This window comes from Amphibalanus amphitrite, unplaced genomic scaffold, assembly GCF_019059575.1.
Source record: "Amphibalanus amphitrite isolate SeventyFive unplaced genomic scaffold, NRLGWU_Aamphi_draft 000301F_arrow, whole genome shotgun sequence".
In the NCBI taxonomy this organism is placed as follows: Eukaryota; Metazoa; Arthropoda; class Thecostraca; order Balanomorpha; family Balanidae; genus Amphibalanus; species Amphibalanus amphitrite.
The window spans coordinates 316,527-334,768 of NW_024881796.1; the positions used below are offsets into that span (position 1 = coordinate 316,527).

The window sequence follows — 18,242 nt, forward strand, 5'->3', positions numbered from 1 at the left end:
TCCAGCAGTTACAGGATGACATAAAAGGCCGAAATTAGAGAACCTCTGACCTCACAGTCAATGCTGGACTCGATGCTTTGAACCACCCGAAGCGATCTAAATTTCCTGATACTGTTTGTTGACCAGCAAGTACCGTTTCCTACATGCTCCCTCTGACACATTGTTTTGTCCCTTCGGTAGGCCATCAAGACGGTGCTGGAGATGCCGCTGAACCTGGTGGTGGTCTCCCCGGCGCACACACCCAACTGGGACCTGGTGTCGGACCTGGTGAACCACGTCGGACGCACCTACCGCTCGGCCAAACAGTGCCGGCTCCGCTTCGAAATGGTAGTGCAGCCGCGCGAGGAGGGCAAGCTCGTCTACGACCCCAGTCCCAAGAAAATGAAGAAACACAAAATGGGTCCGGGCAAGCTGAACCTGCCGACGGCCAAGGCGGGCCGGCCGCTGCGCACCTCTCAGCTGGCCATGCAGGACAAGAACCAAGCTTTCAGCCAGCTGCTGATCTCCCGCTTTGAGAGCATGAAGTCGATCGCCAACAAGCGGGCGCCGACGACGCGTCCGGCTCTGCTGTCTCCGGCCAACCGGAACCCCAAGCACGCGGCGGTGCTTGCCGAGTCGGGCATCAACTACGACTCTCCGCTCACACCCGTCGAGGTGGCCGCCAACCGGGCGTCGCGCATCGCCAAGGAGAAAAAGACGGTGAGTGCCAGTCGTCGACCTCATATCTATTGTCCATCTTCCTATTCCATTATTGATTATGATGTGCTCTATGTGACGCATTTTTCCAACTTCAGGCTGCGTTATTCATTTTTCGTTAATTACTGTCTTGTAAGCTGCCTCTCGTCACCGGCGTGTAAAACAATCCCCTTATTCGCCCACAGGCGACCGCCGAGCAGCTGCAGCGGCTGCAGAAGGCGCAGCAGCAGGCGGCGGCCGCGGCGGCTGCTGCTGCGGCCGCTGCCGCCGCGGCCTCCAGCAGCGGCCTGGTGGCGACTCGGCAGCCGCTGGTGCCGGCCCGGGTCAGCGCCGTGGCCGTTACCTCTGCGGCGGCCGGCACCATCGTCTCCGTGTCGAGCCTGACGCCGGCCCAGGTGCAGGTGGCGCAGCGGTTCGTCTCTGGCGGCCTGGTGGCCTCCTCGGCCGCCACCAAGGCCGGCATCGCCACCTCCATCCCCATCCAGACGCTGACGCAAAAGTCGCTGACGCCCAGCCAGCTGCAGGCGCTCAAGCAGCAGACGATGCTGCGCCAGAAGCTGACCACCCTGGAGCCGCTGAAGCGACTGCAGGTGGCCACCACGGCGTCGGCGGCCGGCGGCGTCTCTGCAGGGGCCAGCGGCAGCGTCGCCGGCACGTCGACCGGTCTGACGACGAGCGGTGTGGCCGGCGCGGCGGGCACCTCGCAGAAGGTTCAGGTGGCCGTCACCTCCCTGGGTACCTCGCTCGGCACCGTCACTGGCATGGCGGCCGTGCCCGTCACCCAGGCGCAGGCCCGCACCCAGGTGCGCATCCTCAAACAGGCGGCCGGCAAACAGATGGTGGCGGCGCGCACCATGACCGAGTCCGAGATGGCCGCCATTCTGAAGCAGAAGCCGCAGCTGTCGCACCAGATGCAGCCGGCCCAGCTGAACATGCCGCAGTTCCTGGCGCAGGTGCAGAGTGCGGCGGCGGCGCGCGGCGCCAGCGGCTCGTCGTCGCCGGCCACCAGCGGCGCCACGCAAACGGTCACCATCCCGGTGACGGCCATCAGCATGGCCGGCGTCACGCTGCCGCACATGCGCGCCGGCACGCCCGCCAAGGTGAGAACCTGGCTGCGAACCCTACTGTCTTAATTGATGTTTAAGTAATTAAGCGTCATGTAAGTGTTTCTTGTCGACATATTCACATGATGAGCGATGACGAGTCGTAGCGCGCTGCTTTACGTAACGCCGCTGCCGATGAGGCATTTGTCTGATAACATCCGCTCCCGTATAACCGCTCCGACCAACCGCGGTACAGCTGCTGACCGTCCTCTCCGCCCTCCCCACCAGGTCACCACGTCCACACACCAGCAGATCCGCCAGCTGGCGCTGTCTAAACAGCAGCTGATCACGCCACAGCGCAAGCTGACCGCTCAGGCCACCCAGCTGGCGCAGGTGACTGGGAAGCGGGTGCCGACGCAGCTGTCGGCCGTGCAGATCGTCCAGGGTCAGAAGCAGCTGCCGACCACGGTCACCGTGCAGCAGATCCAGCAGGTGATGGGCCGCGACGTGATCAAGGTGCCGGCGTCGGGCGCGGCCGGCACGAGCGGCGCGCGCGCCTCGCCGCAGCAGCTGCAGGCGCGCGTGCTGCCCAGCTCGCACCACCCCATCAAGCAGACGATCCAGGTGGTGTCGGCCGGCAGTCCGTTCACGGGCAGCGCGGCCGGCGGCCTGGCGCGTCCCATCGCCACGCTGCAGCAGGGCCGGCCGGCGGCCGTGCAGCTGGTGCAGCCGGCCTCGCAGGCGGGCGGCGGGCAGACGGCGGCGGCGGCGACCACCTCTCAGCAGCAGCAGCAGCAGCAGCAGCAGCAGCAGAACAACCCCCAGCTGCAGCAGGTGAGAGCCCGATCGAGTCGAACACGGGCCTCCCTCTGAACAAGCCATGGTCGTCCAACCGCTGGCGGCTGTGGTTCCAATAGTGGGACATAGAAACGACCTTTGTTAAAACCCATCTTTCTGTACTACCGTCAGACTGGTGGATCCTGACACTGGTAACAATCAGCTCTGTTGATCATTTTTCAGCATATTTCGGGTCGTGGTATTAATTCCCACCGTACGGCAGATTTAAGTAAACTTTGATTGGCGTTTATTTAAATGTCATCAATGGATATTTAATTCAATACCATGAAGGGGTTGTAATGGTTAATCAAATGGTAGGCATTTAATTAAAAGCGTTTTCCGTCGGACTCTTCGCATATTATTGCCTGATGTTGTAGATTCAACAACTATTACACTGGCTTGTCCAATTGACTGACTTGTGTCCGTTTGCGTGTTCCCCAGACGGCCACTGTGGCGCTCAGCCAGCTGAAGCCGCTGGTGTCTGCGGCGGCGGCGGTGGTGAGCGCCAGCGGCAGCGGCGCCGGCGCCGGCTCTCCGTCTGCGCTGCGCGGCTCTCCGTACACGATGCGGCTGCGTACCGTGTCGAGCACGGCCTCGACTCCGGACCGGCCGAGCCCGGCGTCCACGCCACCGGCGCAGCCGCCGCCCGCCGACCCGGCCGCCTAGCGCGCCGCGCCTGTACACACACTGACGTACCCAGCTTTATATGTATGGCCGCTAGAGGCGGCCGGCCCGCCGCGAGGATCGCGTCATATTCATTGCTATTAGGTAGCGTGAGGTGTGCTCTGTCCTGCCGTCGCGCCCGCCGGCACGTCTCCGGCCGGCCCGCGCGGCGTCCCGTCTGGTGTTTCGGTGTTGGTTCAGTGTCCGCCGCCGTTGAGCGGTGCAGCATTCGCGGCCGTCCTCTTCGCGTCTTCAGGTGAGTTGTCGTTCTTGTGATTTTTTGCATGCAACATGGCGCAGTGTTTAGCATGTGATGATCTTCATTTTACCTACATTCTCTGAGTGTTTTGATGTTATTAACTTCTGACGAACTATGCTTTCTGACTGCGATGTTTGTTCGCTGGTCGCTCTTCTGACGGACTCTCTGCGGCCCCTAGGTCCACTTCCCCCTATGAATGGAGGACCGTCGTCTCCGTCGTTTTCCGCGCGCCTGCGTCTACAACTATCAGCAGCTGGCGGACGGGTGAGTGATGAGCCTTCAGTGGAGTTTTAGCCATTCGGTAGACTGCACTTTCGATCAGCGGCGCCGGCCGGCTTGGCGGCGCCGCTTTTGCAAAGGTGCTAGATCGAAACACACGGCCAGCAGGTCTGCACGATATCCAGTGCAGCACCCTCTAGAACTGAGTGGACAAAGCGGTCTAACTAGAGGTATTCTTTGAAGCCAAGGTCATGCGTCAGTTGTATGTGTAAATCATCGTTTTTTTCTTGCGTTTCAAGTTTTAGCGATCATCAAACTTTTCAGTTGGTACGCTGAGACCCCGATTGTTTGTGCGGCGACTCTGGTGTCTGTTGTACGACTCGTGTTTGTTACTAACGGCAGTCTGTTCTGCCCTCGCAGGCACGTGCCAGCAGTGAGGACCGCGGCGGGAGACTGCCCGGTCCGAGTGCGCCGACCCGTCCCGCCTTGGTGAGTTTCAAAGGGGTGAGTGCTCTGCCCGGGTGGTCACTAGGCACACTGACGCTCGGCTATTATGACACGTTATTGCTATGATGAGTAACCACTTACCTACATTCTCTGAGAGTATTTGATTACATAATTTCGGACTGATATCGCTTCTTCCTGTATGTTTGATGCAGTCTTGCAATGCAATCCAGCCATCCAAGAAACTTTGCACGAGACGTTTTCTTGGATGGTTTTCTTGGATAGCTTGATTTCATCGAGGGCTTCTGTTTTAAAGAAAATTTGTAAGCTTTGCTGTACTGTTAAGTAATTAGAACTGCCTGTATTTCAGTACCCAACGTGTAGTTAACGTTACTGTATTTTATTTATGCAAACTTCGGCCTTTTTAAGCAGATAACGAACGATATTAGGAAACATACAGGAAATAATATCTAGGACTCTACCGCGACGAAATATTTCTATCTCGAGTTTTCAAAGAATTTCATGCACTCGGCCAAGGCCTCGTGCATGAAATCCTTTGAAAACTCTCTATAGAAATATTTCGTTTTCGCGGTATCGTCCAAGAATGTATAATCCGATGGTTATGAAAATCGTGGAAGTGGCCTTGCTCATATATTGCTCGTTTGTTTGCAGCTGCCTGGCAACAACATCCGCCCGAACAGCTTTGTCCGAGCTTGTCTCTACTGGCGGTATTAACTGCCTTACAGTTAAGAGCAGGTGAGAATTGTAACGTCGTTTTATTTAAATTGCTTTGTGGGGTTTGGATACCGTTAGTCTTCGTTAAGACGTGATGAACTATCATTTTACCTACATTCTCTGAGCGTGTTTGATTACACTCTTTATCTGACGTTACTATGTACACGATAGCATGATTGTCTGTGTACCAACTATTTTGCTCATGAATGTCATATGTTCCAGGCAGGCGGCATTGGGAGCGGAGCGTCACCGTGTCCGTTGGAGTACAATGCTCCCTGTTTTTCTTCATATTGCCCTGCTAAATCAGGTGCGTGACCGTGTGATATTGTGTTGCTCTCATTTTTAGTTATGTCTATGATGATCTTCATTTTACCTACATTCTCTGAGTAGTTCTGATGTTAACTATGTCTGATGTTTGTCAGCTGATGCTGGGGAAAGACTTGACGGGATCCGTAGTTTAAAGTCTTTCTTCTGGTGTTTGCAGACTGGATAGCAGGAAGTGCGCCTCCGCTAATGGATGTTAGCATCTGCCGTTTCCTGATCAGCTCGTGTCAACGGTGTCCAGCTGCGGACAGACTGGTGAGTAAAGGACCGATGTGGCACTAACATTTGTTGTGACGGAAAATATCATGGTGTCATGCACTTTCGATCAGCGGCGCCGGCCGGCCTGGCGGCGCCGCTTTTGCAAAGGTGCTAGATCGAAACACACGGCCAGCAGGTTTGCACGGTCGCCAGTGCAGCACCCTCTAGAACTGAGTGGACATTTGTGTTTATGACTCATTTAATATCCAAAACAAGTCCGGGATAACATACATGTCCTGATGTGTACTCGATGGAAGCTGAGAGCACTTGTAAGCGCTGGTATTGGTCCACCAAACATGGCCGGGTTGTGGCCGGACACTGCATTAGCCACATTGTTCGTTTTCTAAAGACGGCCTCTGTTTACAGGGGCAGATATCGGCGCCATGGCCACCCAGTTCCCCGAGCGGCGGCTCATACAGTACGACTGCGGTAAGTAGCGCAGTGGGATCACACTGGACGGGGAGGATTGGGACGCGGCCGCCGGGCCGGGCTCACGGACCGCCCGCGCCGGCGCGCCGCCCGTCCCAGACAGCAGCCATGGCATGTCTTAGTTTCTTGGGTGGTTGACCGTACGCCATCCAAGTAGGCGACTCGCTACATTCTTGTTATTCCACTGTTTCTCTTGTTCAACAAGTGTGATTGGATGCATTTCTAATGTGTTTGTCCATCGGCATGAGAAATTTGGACCGGACCGTATCTTTATGATGGATCAATCGCATAGTTTGCGCGATTCGTCTTACAGGGCACGGCGTAATTCTGATGGACCGGCTGCTGCATTAGCTAAAACAAGAGTTCCTCGCTGCAACATCTTTAAACAGCGGACACGATTGCTGTGCCCGCTCGAAGGCAACTTCATGATTGTCATAACTGTCTTCACTGGACGCCCAGGCGACAGTCCACGCGAGTGGACCAGACCAGGTTAGTAACGCAGCAGAGTCCCCCAGAACGGCGGCAATCCGCCGGAAATTACCGGTCCGGTCTGCTCATTGACCGTGTTCGGTGACGACCGGCGGTACAGCAGGCGGCCCCGTGTCGTCCGGTGTGCTCCGTGGGACGCGCTGCCGACGAGACCGCGGCGTCGGTCTTCGGCACCGACTGGTCCCGTCGGCTCCCCAAACACCAACAAAGTTTGCGGCGAAACACAATTGTAACGATCTTTGTGGGGACGTTTTCAGTAACGCCGGATTGATTAATGTTCATAATTTATATTTGGTTACGTGCAATGTGAATAACTTTGATACTGTTAGCGGTCCCGCCAGTGTTATTGGTCGTGCATGCTGTGTTGTTTCGCCGGCTGACCTGTCTCCACCCGTCCGGCAGACACCGAAACCGCCGACGGACGACGGCTGCGGACCGCGCCGCGGGCCGGCGGGCCGCGGCAGACAGACAAGTGGACCGCTCAGGTTGTACTGAGACGGGGCCCAGCCCTGCGACCCGTCCTCATCACTCACTCACTCATCGCTGACACCGTGCGCTCGCAGTCACCTCATCAGCCCCGGCCGGGCCGCGGGCTCGCATCCCCTCAGCATCTCATCATCACCTCTCGCCCCATGTGATCGATCCACTATTGTCACGTATTCGCATATTGCCGATCATTGTCACTGACGGTGCTCTACTATGAATAAACTCGTGTGTTATTGTAACTGGTTTCTGACTGTTGAATGAGAGAGGTTTATGTCGTTGGAGGGTGGTTCTGGACAATCGTACCAGCTACGGAAACATTTACGGCGGAAAAATGACTGCAGGTACGCTGAAACCAAGCTGAAGCACACATTTCAATACTGAACTCGATGCATAACACATGATGATCAAACAAAACATCTCTGAATATATATTCCCAAACCGCTCCATGATATGGGCGATGACCACTACCTGGGAATAGTTTTTTGGATTGATCCCGTCACTTACCCTCCATTAAATTATATCACAGTCGGTTTAAGTTTCCACGCATATCTGTGAGGAGGCATCCCATCACTGGCTGGTGTGAGCATCCGGCGGCCGGAGCAGTTCCTCCAGCAGTCTGCGCTCGTCTGCCGTCAGCAACGGGTGCCACATATCGACCATGAGCACCACGCGTGGCTCGCCGGCCTGCCCGCAGTGCTCGGCGTGGTGCAGGTGCGAATCGTCAAACAGGAGGCAACGGTCGCGGGTCCAGGGGCGCTCCTCACCAGCCACTACCAGCCGACATCCGTCCGGTACCTCCAGACCTGACGACGCCACGGGGAGGACGTCAGACGTCGAGAAACCAGACGAAAAGAATGTATCTTGTCATCGGGGGGATAAAACACGTCGCAAGGCTATATGCGTAGTCTCTTGAAAGTACCGATACACAGTGTGGCGGTTTTATTTACTGGGGCTTTAAACGCGCGCCGACTGCTAAGAGCATTTTACACCGGTGCATCAAGCCTGATCGAGAGAGGACTTGAGTCACTGAACCACTTGACCTGGGCGGGAAATGGAGATGTTGGAGAGAAAGTGGTGAGCGAGCGTCGAACCGATTTTAGCCGTTGGTCCACCGGTACCATAGTTCCCCTATATCGGTGCTTTCAAGAGATACTATACGAATAACAGAGTCAGACATCACGATTGCTTTAGACCTTTCATCAAGAAATCAACGCCCGTGTCTCTCAGTTCCGCTTACCGAGATGACACCGCACTCGCACGTTGGTGGGTCCCAGATGAGGCTCAATGCTGGTGCCCGGTTCCAGCACGGAGAAGCACACGTTTGAGAACACCGTGTGCCGCATCGCTCCGGCCAGGGAGTCGACGGCAGCGAGGGTCGCAGCACACTCCCCGGGGCCCAGTCGACTGCAGCCCTGGTTCACCAGCCAGAACAGCCGCCACCGGCCGGCCGGACTCGAGTTGACGCTCCAGCGGTGCGGCTGGTCGCGCGCCCACCGGTAGTCTGCGGCGATGGCGGCGGCAGCGAGCCGCAGCCGGCGCTGGTCGGCCTCGTGCGCGGTGTCCCACCAGACACGCTCGGAGAGCTCGGCGACCATCAGACGGCCGGCCGGCTCGCCTGCGCCGCCGGTCCGGCGCCACTCCGCCACAGCGCAGCGCACCCTGTATGACACGGGCTGACCGGCAGAGGCGGCCTGCTCCAGCCGCGCTGCCGCCCGGTCCGCCGCGTCCGCGGCACCGTGGCAGCGGGTGCAGTCGAGCGAGCGGCACTGGTCAGGTGGCGGCGGCGGCGGCGCCGGCCTCAGCCGCCGCAGCAGCAGCACACAGACCAGGCCGGCGGCGACCGTGACGCCGAGGGCCGCCCAGCCGGCCTCCAGCGAGTCCGGCAGGCGCCACTGCAGGTGGTCACCGCAGCACGACTGCAGGTAGCTGTCCATCGGCTCTGGCAGATCGCGGTGGCTAAAAACAAAACCCAGACTCGATGAAACTACAAAGGGCCTTGCATTATAATGATGGTATTTTTTATATGACTGAACAGGTGGCTGAGGAGTTCTGTAATTCAATAAAAGATTATGCATTGTTCTTATCACAGATAAGCTCAGTTGGGTTGTTGTTGTTGTTGTTGTTGGATTAGGGCGCGTAGCTGCCAGGGCTCAAGCGTCCATCTTCTTTCTTCTCTCACTCGGTGTCTCGTCTTGTATCGCTGATAGGCGATTTTGCTTTTGGGAAACTAAGCAGGGTCACTAAGCAAGGCTCTGAAGGATGCGGTATAGCTGGGAAAGGGTATGCAAGGACTTTTCGTGGAGAAGGGCAAGGTAAAGTTAATGTTAAGTTATTTCCTCTTCTACTTTATATTAATCTTGTTAGTTCACACAACTTTGATCTGATGTAATCTACTAGTTAAGATTGCTAAAAGCGGGAGAGAGCAAAGTTCGGTCAGATAGGCACTAACTAAACGACACTACTTAGGTCATACATGGGTCAGTTACACAACGATCGGAGGAAGTCAAGTAACATCTCGTAACAATCGTCACAGACACAGCTGTGGTGCAGCGTGCTGGTAACGAGCAATCACATCGGTGTCAGATAGAGCACTCGCAAGTCACAATCAATCACATCTTGTCCACGCCACCGTGCACACATAGTTGGTAGGTACCCTGAAGGAAGTCATGTACAGGGCATCCAGTCGTGGGTGTCGAATGTCGATCAACGTATGGATGGGGAGCATACGAACAGCATATTTTGAGCACAGTGAGGTAAGCATATAAAAGAGAGAATCATCGCGCAGAGAGAAACAAAACAATGCGCCGCTTAATCCGTTTATCCAAGAGCAGGTGTGACAGAGGATGTACATGCCAAAGGCTGCATGTACAAATGATCAACACAGACAAATGAATGTGAAAAAAACGAGTTGAGCAATCACAAATAAACAATCCGTGCAGAAGTCGATGCATAGAGGAAAGTAAGATTGGACTGGAGATTGGAGAACGCTCTACAATTTGTTGATGAGATTGCACTGTTGGAGAAAAAGAAACAGCGCGTCTATGATGGTGATGTCCTTATCACCTAGCAATGTGTTTAGACTCATAGGAACACGAGCCATTCGACAGATCGTTCTCAGACTCTGTCTCTTAGTGGAAAAACGTCGACAATCAAGAAGAAGATGTGAAACATCCAAGTCATCATCACATGTGTCGCATATCGGTGGAAGAGTGTGATCCATAATATAAGAGTGAGTAAGAACGGTGTGTCCCAACCTCAGTCGGCACAGTATCACCTCCTCTGTACGATTTTTGCGGTGACAGGACTTCCAATGTCCGGTGAGTGGCTTAATTTGTTTGAGTTGGGTTGATCTATACTCTTCCCACTCTTTGGCGAATCTCTTTGAGATGCATTCCGTCACACGAGGAATGTGTTCTCTGTAACTCATTTTGACCGGAGTGGTTCGGTCTTTTTGGTGTGCCTTCTTTGCCCAGTAATCAGCACGAACATTGCCAGAAATCCCTCTATGTCCTGGGATCCAGACCACCGTGCAAAGAAGTCCGTCTCGCCAGTTCATGTGGTACAGCTCTAATATATCTACCAGTAGAGGATGCTCCCGACTTTGTGAGGTCAGCGCTATGACCGCAGACTGAGAGTCGGTGCAAACGACGGCTCGTTGTACTCGGTTGTCTCGGATATATTCCATTGCTGCGAGGATTGCGAACAGTTCGGCAGTATATATGGAGGCTTCACCAGGAAGCTTAAAAGAAAAAAAGGCATTGTTCAATGTGAAGGCACAACCGACTGACGTGTCCGTTTTAGAGCCATCGGTAAAGAATATCCTGTAACCAGGGTAAGTGGCGATAAGTTCATGGAAAGCCGTCTGGACATCAGCGTCTGTCATTGCTCGTTTATTCTCCGTCAACATGACAGCATCAATCTCAGTAAGCAACCATGGTGGAATATTCCCTTCAGGTTTGGTGATATTACCAGGTGGGAGAAACTGCATGGAGGAGAATAACCGCTTCAGCCGGAATTTAAGGGGCATCCCAGCGATTCTTTGCATGTATGTCTCGGAAACATCCTCGTATGTTTGATCAGTGGAGACTGTGGACATCAGTGAGTAGTTCTGATGTCGGTTGTCGCTCACCATCTTTAAATAATACCTGAGGAGTAGGCCTTGTCGTCTCAGTTCGAGTGGAAACACATGGGTATCAACCTGCATGGCTTTTACCGGAGAAGTGCGTAACGCTCCTGTTGCTATGCGGAGACACATGTTTTGTACAGTTTCTAACGCCTTGCTTTTACTGTGGCCAGCCCCATCAAGGATGTGTGATCCATATTCGAGGATAGGTCGGACAAGCGTCGAGTACAGTCTGAGTAGAGTCGCTCGGTCTGCGCCAAATCTTTTTCCAGCGATGCTTTTCATGATAGCAATTCTCTTAATCGCTTTGCCTTTCGTATATTCCATGTGTGTGGATAGATTCAGACGAGAATCGAGTATCATCCCTAAATATTTCACTTGCTGTACCAGGGGAATACAGTCATTGTTCAGCATCAGCGGTGGTAAATTGGCATCCACACGTCGAAGCCCTCGGCGGAATAGTATAGCCTTGGACTTATGTGCTGAAAACGTAAACCCATTCTCGTTGGCCCATTCCCCTATACAGTTCAAGGCCTGCTGTATCAGTATGGAGATGTTCTCAATTGAGCGTCCCTGAGACCAGATAGTACAGTCGTCAGCGTATATAGCTAGCGAGACGTGTCGTGGAATTCGGTCAGACAGAGAGTCAATCGCAATATTAAACAGTAGAGGTGAAATGACTCCTCCTTGAACCACACCATAGTCCTGTTGATACACATCTGATAAAACTCCACACCGTACCTGGAAGGTTCTGTTCGTAAGGTAATTATTCACAAAATGCATCAGGTGACCTCGGAAACCAATTTGGTACATTCTGTGAAGTACCACGGTCGGTGAAACCATATTGTAGGCCGACTTTATATCCAGGAAAACTCCTAGGGTGCTGCAGTGATGCAAAAAACCGTCACGAACATGCGAGTCGATTCGTACCAGGTGATCAACCGTTGATTTCCCTGGACGAAAGGCACATTGGTAGGTCGACAACAAATCATGTCGTTCCAAACACCAGCTCAGTCGTTTGGCAATCATTCGCTCAAGCAGCTTGCACATGCAAGAAGTCAACTGTATTGGCCTGTAGGATTCCACTTTGTTGCAATCTTTCCCCGGTTTAAGTATCGGGACTATGAACGAATGTTTCCATGAGTTCGGGAAAACATCATTCGTCCATATAAAGTTAAACAATGTCAGTAGTTCTCCAATCTGGGATTCGTGCATATGTCTGAAAAAGTCATAGTGGATCTGGTCCGGCCCAACAGCCGTCGACCCAGAGTGTTTAATGGCACTCATGAGTTCTCGCATCGAGAAGGGTTGGTTGTACTCTTCGTGGTTATCGTCGTCAAAATCCGGTAAGTTTTCACGGAGCTCGTACTCGTGAGCTAAAAAGCTGTCAGAATAGTTCGTTCTAGCACTCATATTCGAAAAGAACTCTCCGAACATGTTGGCAACAGCAAGAGGTTCATCGACAAGACCTCCCCCTTGAACACTAAGTACAGGGAAAGGTCGCATTGTTCTGGTTTTATGTGTAAACCGGCGCAATATTTCCCATAACCTGTTCATTGGGGTGCGGTGGTTAAAAATCGATAAAAGTTCGTGCCATGAGGCCTTCTGTGCGTCCTTAAGCACACGTCTCGTTTTCGCCTTTTGTTTCCTATACTCGATTCGAAGGAAAACAGAGTGAGGATCCCTCCTCATCCTGTTTTGAGCTCTTCGTCGATCCCGAATCGCCTCTTTGCATCCATCATTCCACCATGGACAATGGTATTTTCCATTTCCGTTTCTAGACGGTATAAACTTTTGGGCATTTTCAATAATAGCGTTGGTGATAGCGTCATAATTGTCGATACCCATGTCATCGTCAAAATGAAAGGCACATTGGGTCTGGAATTCAGTCCAGTTTGCTTTTTTCATGTTCCAGCCTGAAAACAAGGTTGGGAGATCAATGAAACCTTGCATAGCATCAATAAGGCTCAGGTAAATTGGAAAATGATCACTGCCACGGAGGTCTTTGTCAGTGTTCCAATCTATAATGTGCGCTATATCGCTTGATGCAAGTGTAAGATCAATGTGGGAAACCTCCCCCGAAGCTTCGTCTAATCGTGTTGGCTGTCCATCATTGAGAATACGAAGACCAAAGTGATTGATAACATCTAACCATAAAATCCCTCTTCTGTCACAATGAGGGGCACCCCACATCAGGTGCTTGCTGTTAGCATCAGTGCATAAGATGAACGGTCTAGGTAGTTCATCAATGAGATCTGTGAGCTCTTGCAATGTGAAGTTGTATGTTGGGGGAAGGTACAAGGAACAAAAAGTGATTCTTCTATTGTTCAATCTTGCTGCACAGGCCACTGCCTGAAGGGAGCTCTGTAAATTCAGCTGAAAATGTGGTACATCATTGGTAACATAAATTGTCACTCCACCTCGTCGATCTCCATTGGGAGAAAAGCTGCTATATTTCGTAAATCGTGGTAAATTGAAATCATATATATCGTCTGCCAGGAAATGGGTCTCCTGCAGACACATAACCTTAAATTGCCCTTGCGTGAATAGTGGCTTTGCTTCGGCCCACTTTCCGATAAGTCCACGTGCATTCCATTGAAGGATTTGAGGAGTCATATTAATAGAGTGTCTAAAGCCGTAAATAAACATTGAGTCGCAAACACATATGTGGCCCTCTCTAGAGAGAGTCCGGTGCCTGGCTTTTGAAATCGCCTAGGCATGAAACAAAAACAAAACAAAAATAAATAGTTGCTGACTTCAGCTCTGATATGATGCATTGTGTCAAGTTTGGTATACATAGTATACCTTGTCATACACATGACACAAAAATAACAATAGTACAATATGTTCAATATGAACAAAAGGTATAACACCCTGATTATACCTATGAGTAGGTCTGGTGGTTTCCTGACTACAATTGGGGTGGTCCTGCAGGAGGACCTGGAGTGAATGCCATCCTGGTGAGGCTTGGCATTCTGGATGTGTTTTTCTTATCTGTGACTTTCCCAGATCTTTTCCCTATATGTGGGGAAGAGTCTTCCCTTTTTTCCTGTGGGCACCCATGCTGTACCCTCTTTTGTGATCTACCTGTACTCCGCTTGTCCAGCTGGTGAGTTTCCCGAGGGGAGGGTGGGCTAACAGTTTCCCGTTGTGATCTGTTTTGAGGCGTAGTCTCTGTTTCCTCAGTGTCAGACATTGAGGTGTCACTGCTGCCTTCGTTCTCACTGTCTGATACGGTTTGTCGCTGGGAGAGGTTCGTTGAGGGCGTGTTGGCAAGTGCCTGTGCCACTGAAGGCTCTGCCTGAGTTGGTGTTGGGTTCAGAGATGTCTCTGTGGTGTTGCCCATTTCTTTGGTGAGTGTGGCACTGTGGAGCTGTAATAGTCTTTCCAGTAGCGTGAGCATTTTGTCAAGCTTATGCTCGACATTCTCCACTCTGACTCTCAGGGAATCGTCACAGCGCACACTTTCACTCGAGTTCCGTACCACTGCTGCAAAGGAGCGTGGTTCAGGAGGCAAGTTCCCCCTCTCTGTGCGATGGATACGACGAGCATGGGCATAGGAGACATCTCTGTCCACTTTAATTTCACATATGTCCCTCTCGGTTTTCCAAACACTGCAGGTTTTGGAGAGGCAGCCGTGTCCAGCCTCACCACAGTTGATGCACTTTGGAGAGCAAGTCCCTTCATGTTTTTTGGAGGCACAGTTCAGACATATACACTCAGCCTTACACCTTTCCTGTGCATGTCCGTATTTCCCACAGTTGTGGCAAAGAAGTGGGTTTGGTATGTACTTCTTGACTGGGTACCTGACATAGTCAAATTGGAGCTGTGAGGGACATGTTGGGGTGTTGAAGGTAAGAAGAAGAGTGGGCGTGCGCTGAACTTCCTCCCCTACCTTCCTCGTGAATCTTTTTACGCCAACCACACCAAACTCCTCAAACCAACCACAGATCTCCAACTCTGACAAGTCAATCAGGTCAGGCGCATGTATGATACCCTTGCTCTGATTCAGTCTCGCGTCCCTCTGTACGACACACTCCTCACCACCAAAAAGTTGGGCCTTTAAGAGTTTGTCTGTCTGTACCTCGTTTTTGGTCTTGACTAGCAAAGACCCGTCTGCCATGAAGTTAGCTTTGGCTACTTTTTCCCGTCCGCCAAGAATGCCTCGGACACAGGTTTGAACCCATGGCCACCCTCTTTCCTTCACACTTTTCCCAGATGTAAGTTTGAGTTGCAGATAAACCCCCTGGGTTCCTTCATCTGCATCTCCCCAGAAACTCATTTCATCCACTCTTGTCCGTTTTAAGGCCCTTGGCCCCTCCATCACGTCCAATCCATACGCCTACTTACCGACCTCCGAATGCAACTACAAGTACAAATGAAATGGCCTTGAATGAACTCAACAGCGAAAACCAGTCGGTGGAATATTCACCACCCTCCAGTTAATAGTCCTCTCTCAAAGACAATTAAATTAAAGAAAAGCAATAACCAAATAGCAACTTCTCGATCTTGACGCTTATGTCTCTCCTCTCCGGAAACGTCCTCACACGTGGCCTCCAGAAAACCGTACAATTCCTCCTTGAAATCTGAAGCTCAGTTGGGGGAAACTACGAGGAGCCAAACAAAAAATGGATTAGCCAATCAACGGCTGGAGTGGGCGGGGCGATGACCATATATGGTCATAAAATCAGACAACTTCATCTTTTCAATGCATCCTAGCATTCAAATGAAAAATAAGGCATAAGAATGTTTTTTAACCACATAAGGCCCACACTCACTCGGTGCAGAATTAACTGGCGGCTCTAAATCGCAGAGTTACAACACAAGTCCAATCAGTGATGGGCAAATATTGATATGGCGGATTGAAACAGACGCGCCAAAAAATATAAGCAGTACCGTGTTTTAAAAATGTCATTTTTTATTATTTTGTTTTTGGTTTTTCTAATTGTGGTTTAGTTATTATTTTACAATTAAATATCTTTGTTTATTGTAATTAAATTAAATCTATTAACAATTTTCTTTCAAAAAACCAATCCATTTATTGAATGGCCAGCTGATTGTGACGCCCAGAACCTGCAGAAAAGCCGTTTTCCTATCGCCATTTTCGAGTCAATTCGCCGAATTTAATCAAATCACGCTAATTCCTAGTGGAGAATGGAAGCCTTTTCTCTCTGATAAGTGGACGTGATACTGCAAGTACCGGCTTGTTATACCGTTTTTCACCCTTAGTAGCGGGGGCTGCATTTATGCCCATATATGGTCATCAAAAGTCAATTTATTGACCAATCAAATTTTTTACTTTCGCCTCGTAGTTTCCCCAACTGAGCTACCTACCTACCTACTTAAGTACAGAAATTAAATAAAGGCATTGTGAATTTAACAGTGCAACTTGCAAGCCACTTGACTAGTCTTGGGAATGGTGAAAAATGAAGTGATTTAATTTGCTTGATTATTCACCAAAACATCCCCTTGAATTTCAGTCTTTCTTCAAAGTTATTTAATGGTATAATACATTTGCTGGATTCAGCCCTCAGTCTCTACATGGACCTAAAAAGAGTTCACGTGCATAAGTGATAAGTACCTACCTATGCAGGCATTGAATATGATTGCAATGACTAAAGCACAAGAAACTCGGAAAAACTCAACTTTTGAGCATGGTTCAAAATATTACATAATGGACAGTGACAGTAGTGGACAGAAGTTTGATAAAAATCAATGCACATCAATGAAATCAATATTTTTCAATGCAATTTTTATCATTCCACGATTGCTCGACCCTTACCTAGTCTACATACCTACACTTTTGCTCAGAAATTGTGAGTCATGCACTGGCCTGGCCCACTCATAAGTTATGGCACTGTTCAGCGTTCTGTATGTGTTTCTGTCCATCCAGCAGCCCGTTACCACTGCATTATATGACTAAGACACAAAAATTGAAAAACAGACACTATTTTTCTCCGGACTACAAACAATTAAAAGTATTTAAATACAATACACTACACACCTCCCACCCGTTCTCTGCGCCATAGTTTGTCTTAAACGCCGCAAGCTGCCAACCGTGACGTTGAAAAATCATATATCAATAAAGAGATAAATGACGTCATTGATTTTGCATAAAACTTTTACAATTTGCCAAATTTTGAATGAATCACAACACTATTTTCAGAAAAAGTATACCTTATGTATCATTGATTCATCTTATGGACATTATAATAGCAAACAAGAATTACTTTTGCCCAAAAAAATCAAATTTATAAAGAAGTAGACTCGGTTTTGTATGACATTCGGGGTCACCATTGGTCAAAGTATTTCCTCAGTCTGTGTAAGGTCATATGCTAAATGCTTACTTTTATCTAGCCTTGCTTGCATTTTGTAAACAACATCACGTGTGTGTGTGTGTACTTTGTGTGTGTGCTACACAGGCATCGGTAAAATCTTTTTTGAAAGGATTGCATTCCCAATCCACATTCCTAGTGCCGAAGTGGATTGCATTCCTACCCGCAATCCCCTTTTTTCACTTGGATTGTGATCAAATCCGCAATCCTTTTTTGCAATCCTGTTGTATTATTATGTGCACTAGTGGATCTGGGGGGAGGGAGGGGGCCTAGGGCCGTGCCTCCATCCCCAAATCACCCATTTCTAGTACCTAGTCTTGCGAGTAATTCCTATCTAAAACACAGCTATTTTATGGGAAATATTTTTTGCCTCAAACACCCCCACATTTAAACCTCTACCCAACCAGTGTTTTATGTTTTTAAAACTCGCCCTCAAATACGTAATTTTGCCCTTTTCTTATAAATTTAGTTCGAATCTTTTGATGGGAAGGATTCACAAGGACAGAGCCACCGCTAAGCGAAGCTTGTTGCGGTGACCCTGACCTTCCGATCGCGCAATTCCAGTTCTATGGCAGAATTTAGAATCCAAAGTTTAACACGTGCGCACATAGTCGCGCACGGCCGGTCCCCTCACTGACTTCACCTGGCTGTGGCTACGGCCTGCCACCAACCGCAGCCATACCTGTCAGGAGGCCCATAAATGTCAAGCGCCCGTCGCGCTTCGAACCCGGACTGTTGTAACCGGGAATGCGTGCTCTCCCCACGCGGAGTCCAACGCTCTACCAACTGAGCTACGGGACCGGCCCTTCCTATGTAGTTCATCAGCGTATATTATTTTGAGCGTTTAAATTAAAAGCGTTTAAATTATTTCAAGTTTCGATGTAAAGCCCTTGAGAGCAAAG

The 18,242-nt window shown here is 50.6% G+C and overlaps 2 protein-coding genes across 6 annotated transcripts in view; one reads left to right on the plus strand and one right to left on the minus strand.

Annotated features, from left to right (window-relative positions):
• Positions 1 to 7,121, plus strand: part of LOC122387870 (helicase domino-like) — a 41,586-nt gene extending 34,465 nt beyond the window's left edge. For all 4 annotated transcript variants that reach the window (XM_043378461.1, XM_043378463.1, XM_043378464.1 and 1 more), the window contains 12 exons: positions 181 to 699; positions 882 to 1,796; positions 2,028 to 2,573; positions 3,018 to 3,495; positions 3,677 to 3,762; positions 4,138 to 4,206; positions 4,834 to 4,917; positions 5,119 to 5,203; positions 5,381 to 5,475; positions 5,845 to 5,907; positions 6,221 to 6,396; positions 6,799 to 7,121. In XM_043378461.1, the coding sequence (XP_043234396.1) occupies positions 181 to 699; positions 882 to 1,796; positions 2,028 to 2,573; positions 3,018 to 3,242 (2,205 nt within the window). In that variant the 3' untranslated portion in view covers positions 3,243 to 3,495; positions 3,677 to 3,762; positions 4,138 to 4,206; ... (4 more) ...; positions 6,221 to 6,396; positions 6,799 to 7,121. The remainder of the gene's footprint in view (positions 1 to 180; positions 700 to 881; positions 1,797 to 2,027; positions 2,574 to 3,017; positions 3,496 to 3,676; positions 3,763 to 4,137; positions 4,207 to 4,833; positions 4,918 to 5,118; positions 5,204 to 5,380; positions 5,476 to 5,844; positions 5,908 to 6,220; positions 6,397 to 6,798) is intronic.
• A 162-nt stretch (positions 7,122 to 7,283) lies between these two features.
• On the minus strand, positions 7,284 to 17,042 carry LOC122387871. Of its 2 annotated transcripts, none has more exons than XM_043378465.1 (3): positions 16,805 to 17,042; positions 8,120 to 8,838; positions 7,284 to 7,685 (listed from the first exon to the last, which is right to left on the minus strand). In XM_043378465.1, the coding sequence occupies exons 2-3, from the start codon at positions 8,814 to 8,816 to the stop codon at positions 7,450 to 7,452; spliced, it is 933 nt and encodes a 310-aa protein (XP_043234400.1). In that variant the 5' UTR covers positions 8,817 to 8,838; positions 16,805 to 17,042; the 3' UTR covers positions 7,284 to 7,449. The 2 variants fall into 2 exon arrangements, with proteins under 2 accessions (XP_043234400.1, XP_043234401.1); XM_043378466.1 differs by having other exon boundaries at positions 16,788 to 17,018.
• Between the last annotated feature and the right edge of the window lie 1,200 nt (positions 17,043 to 18,242).

Excerpts from the sequence above, each read along its gene's own strand:
- LOC122387871 (XM_043378465.1), bottom strand. The coding sequence starts at position 8,816 with ATGGACAGCTACCTGCAGTCGTGCTGCGGTGACCACCTGCAGTGGCGC. Across the intron at positions 7,686-8,119 it reads GCGAGTGCGGTGTCATCTCG|GTCTGGAGGTACCGGACGGA; the intron begins GTAAGCGGAACT and ends TGGCGTCGTCAG.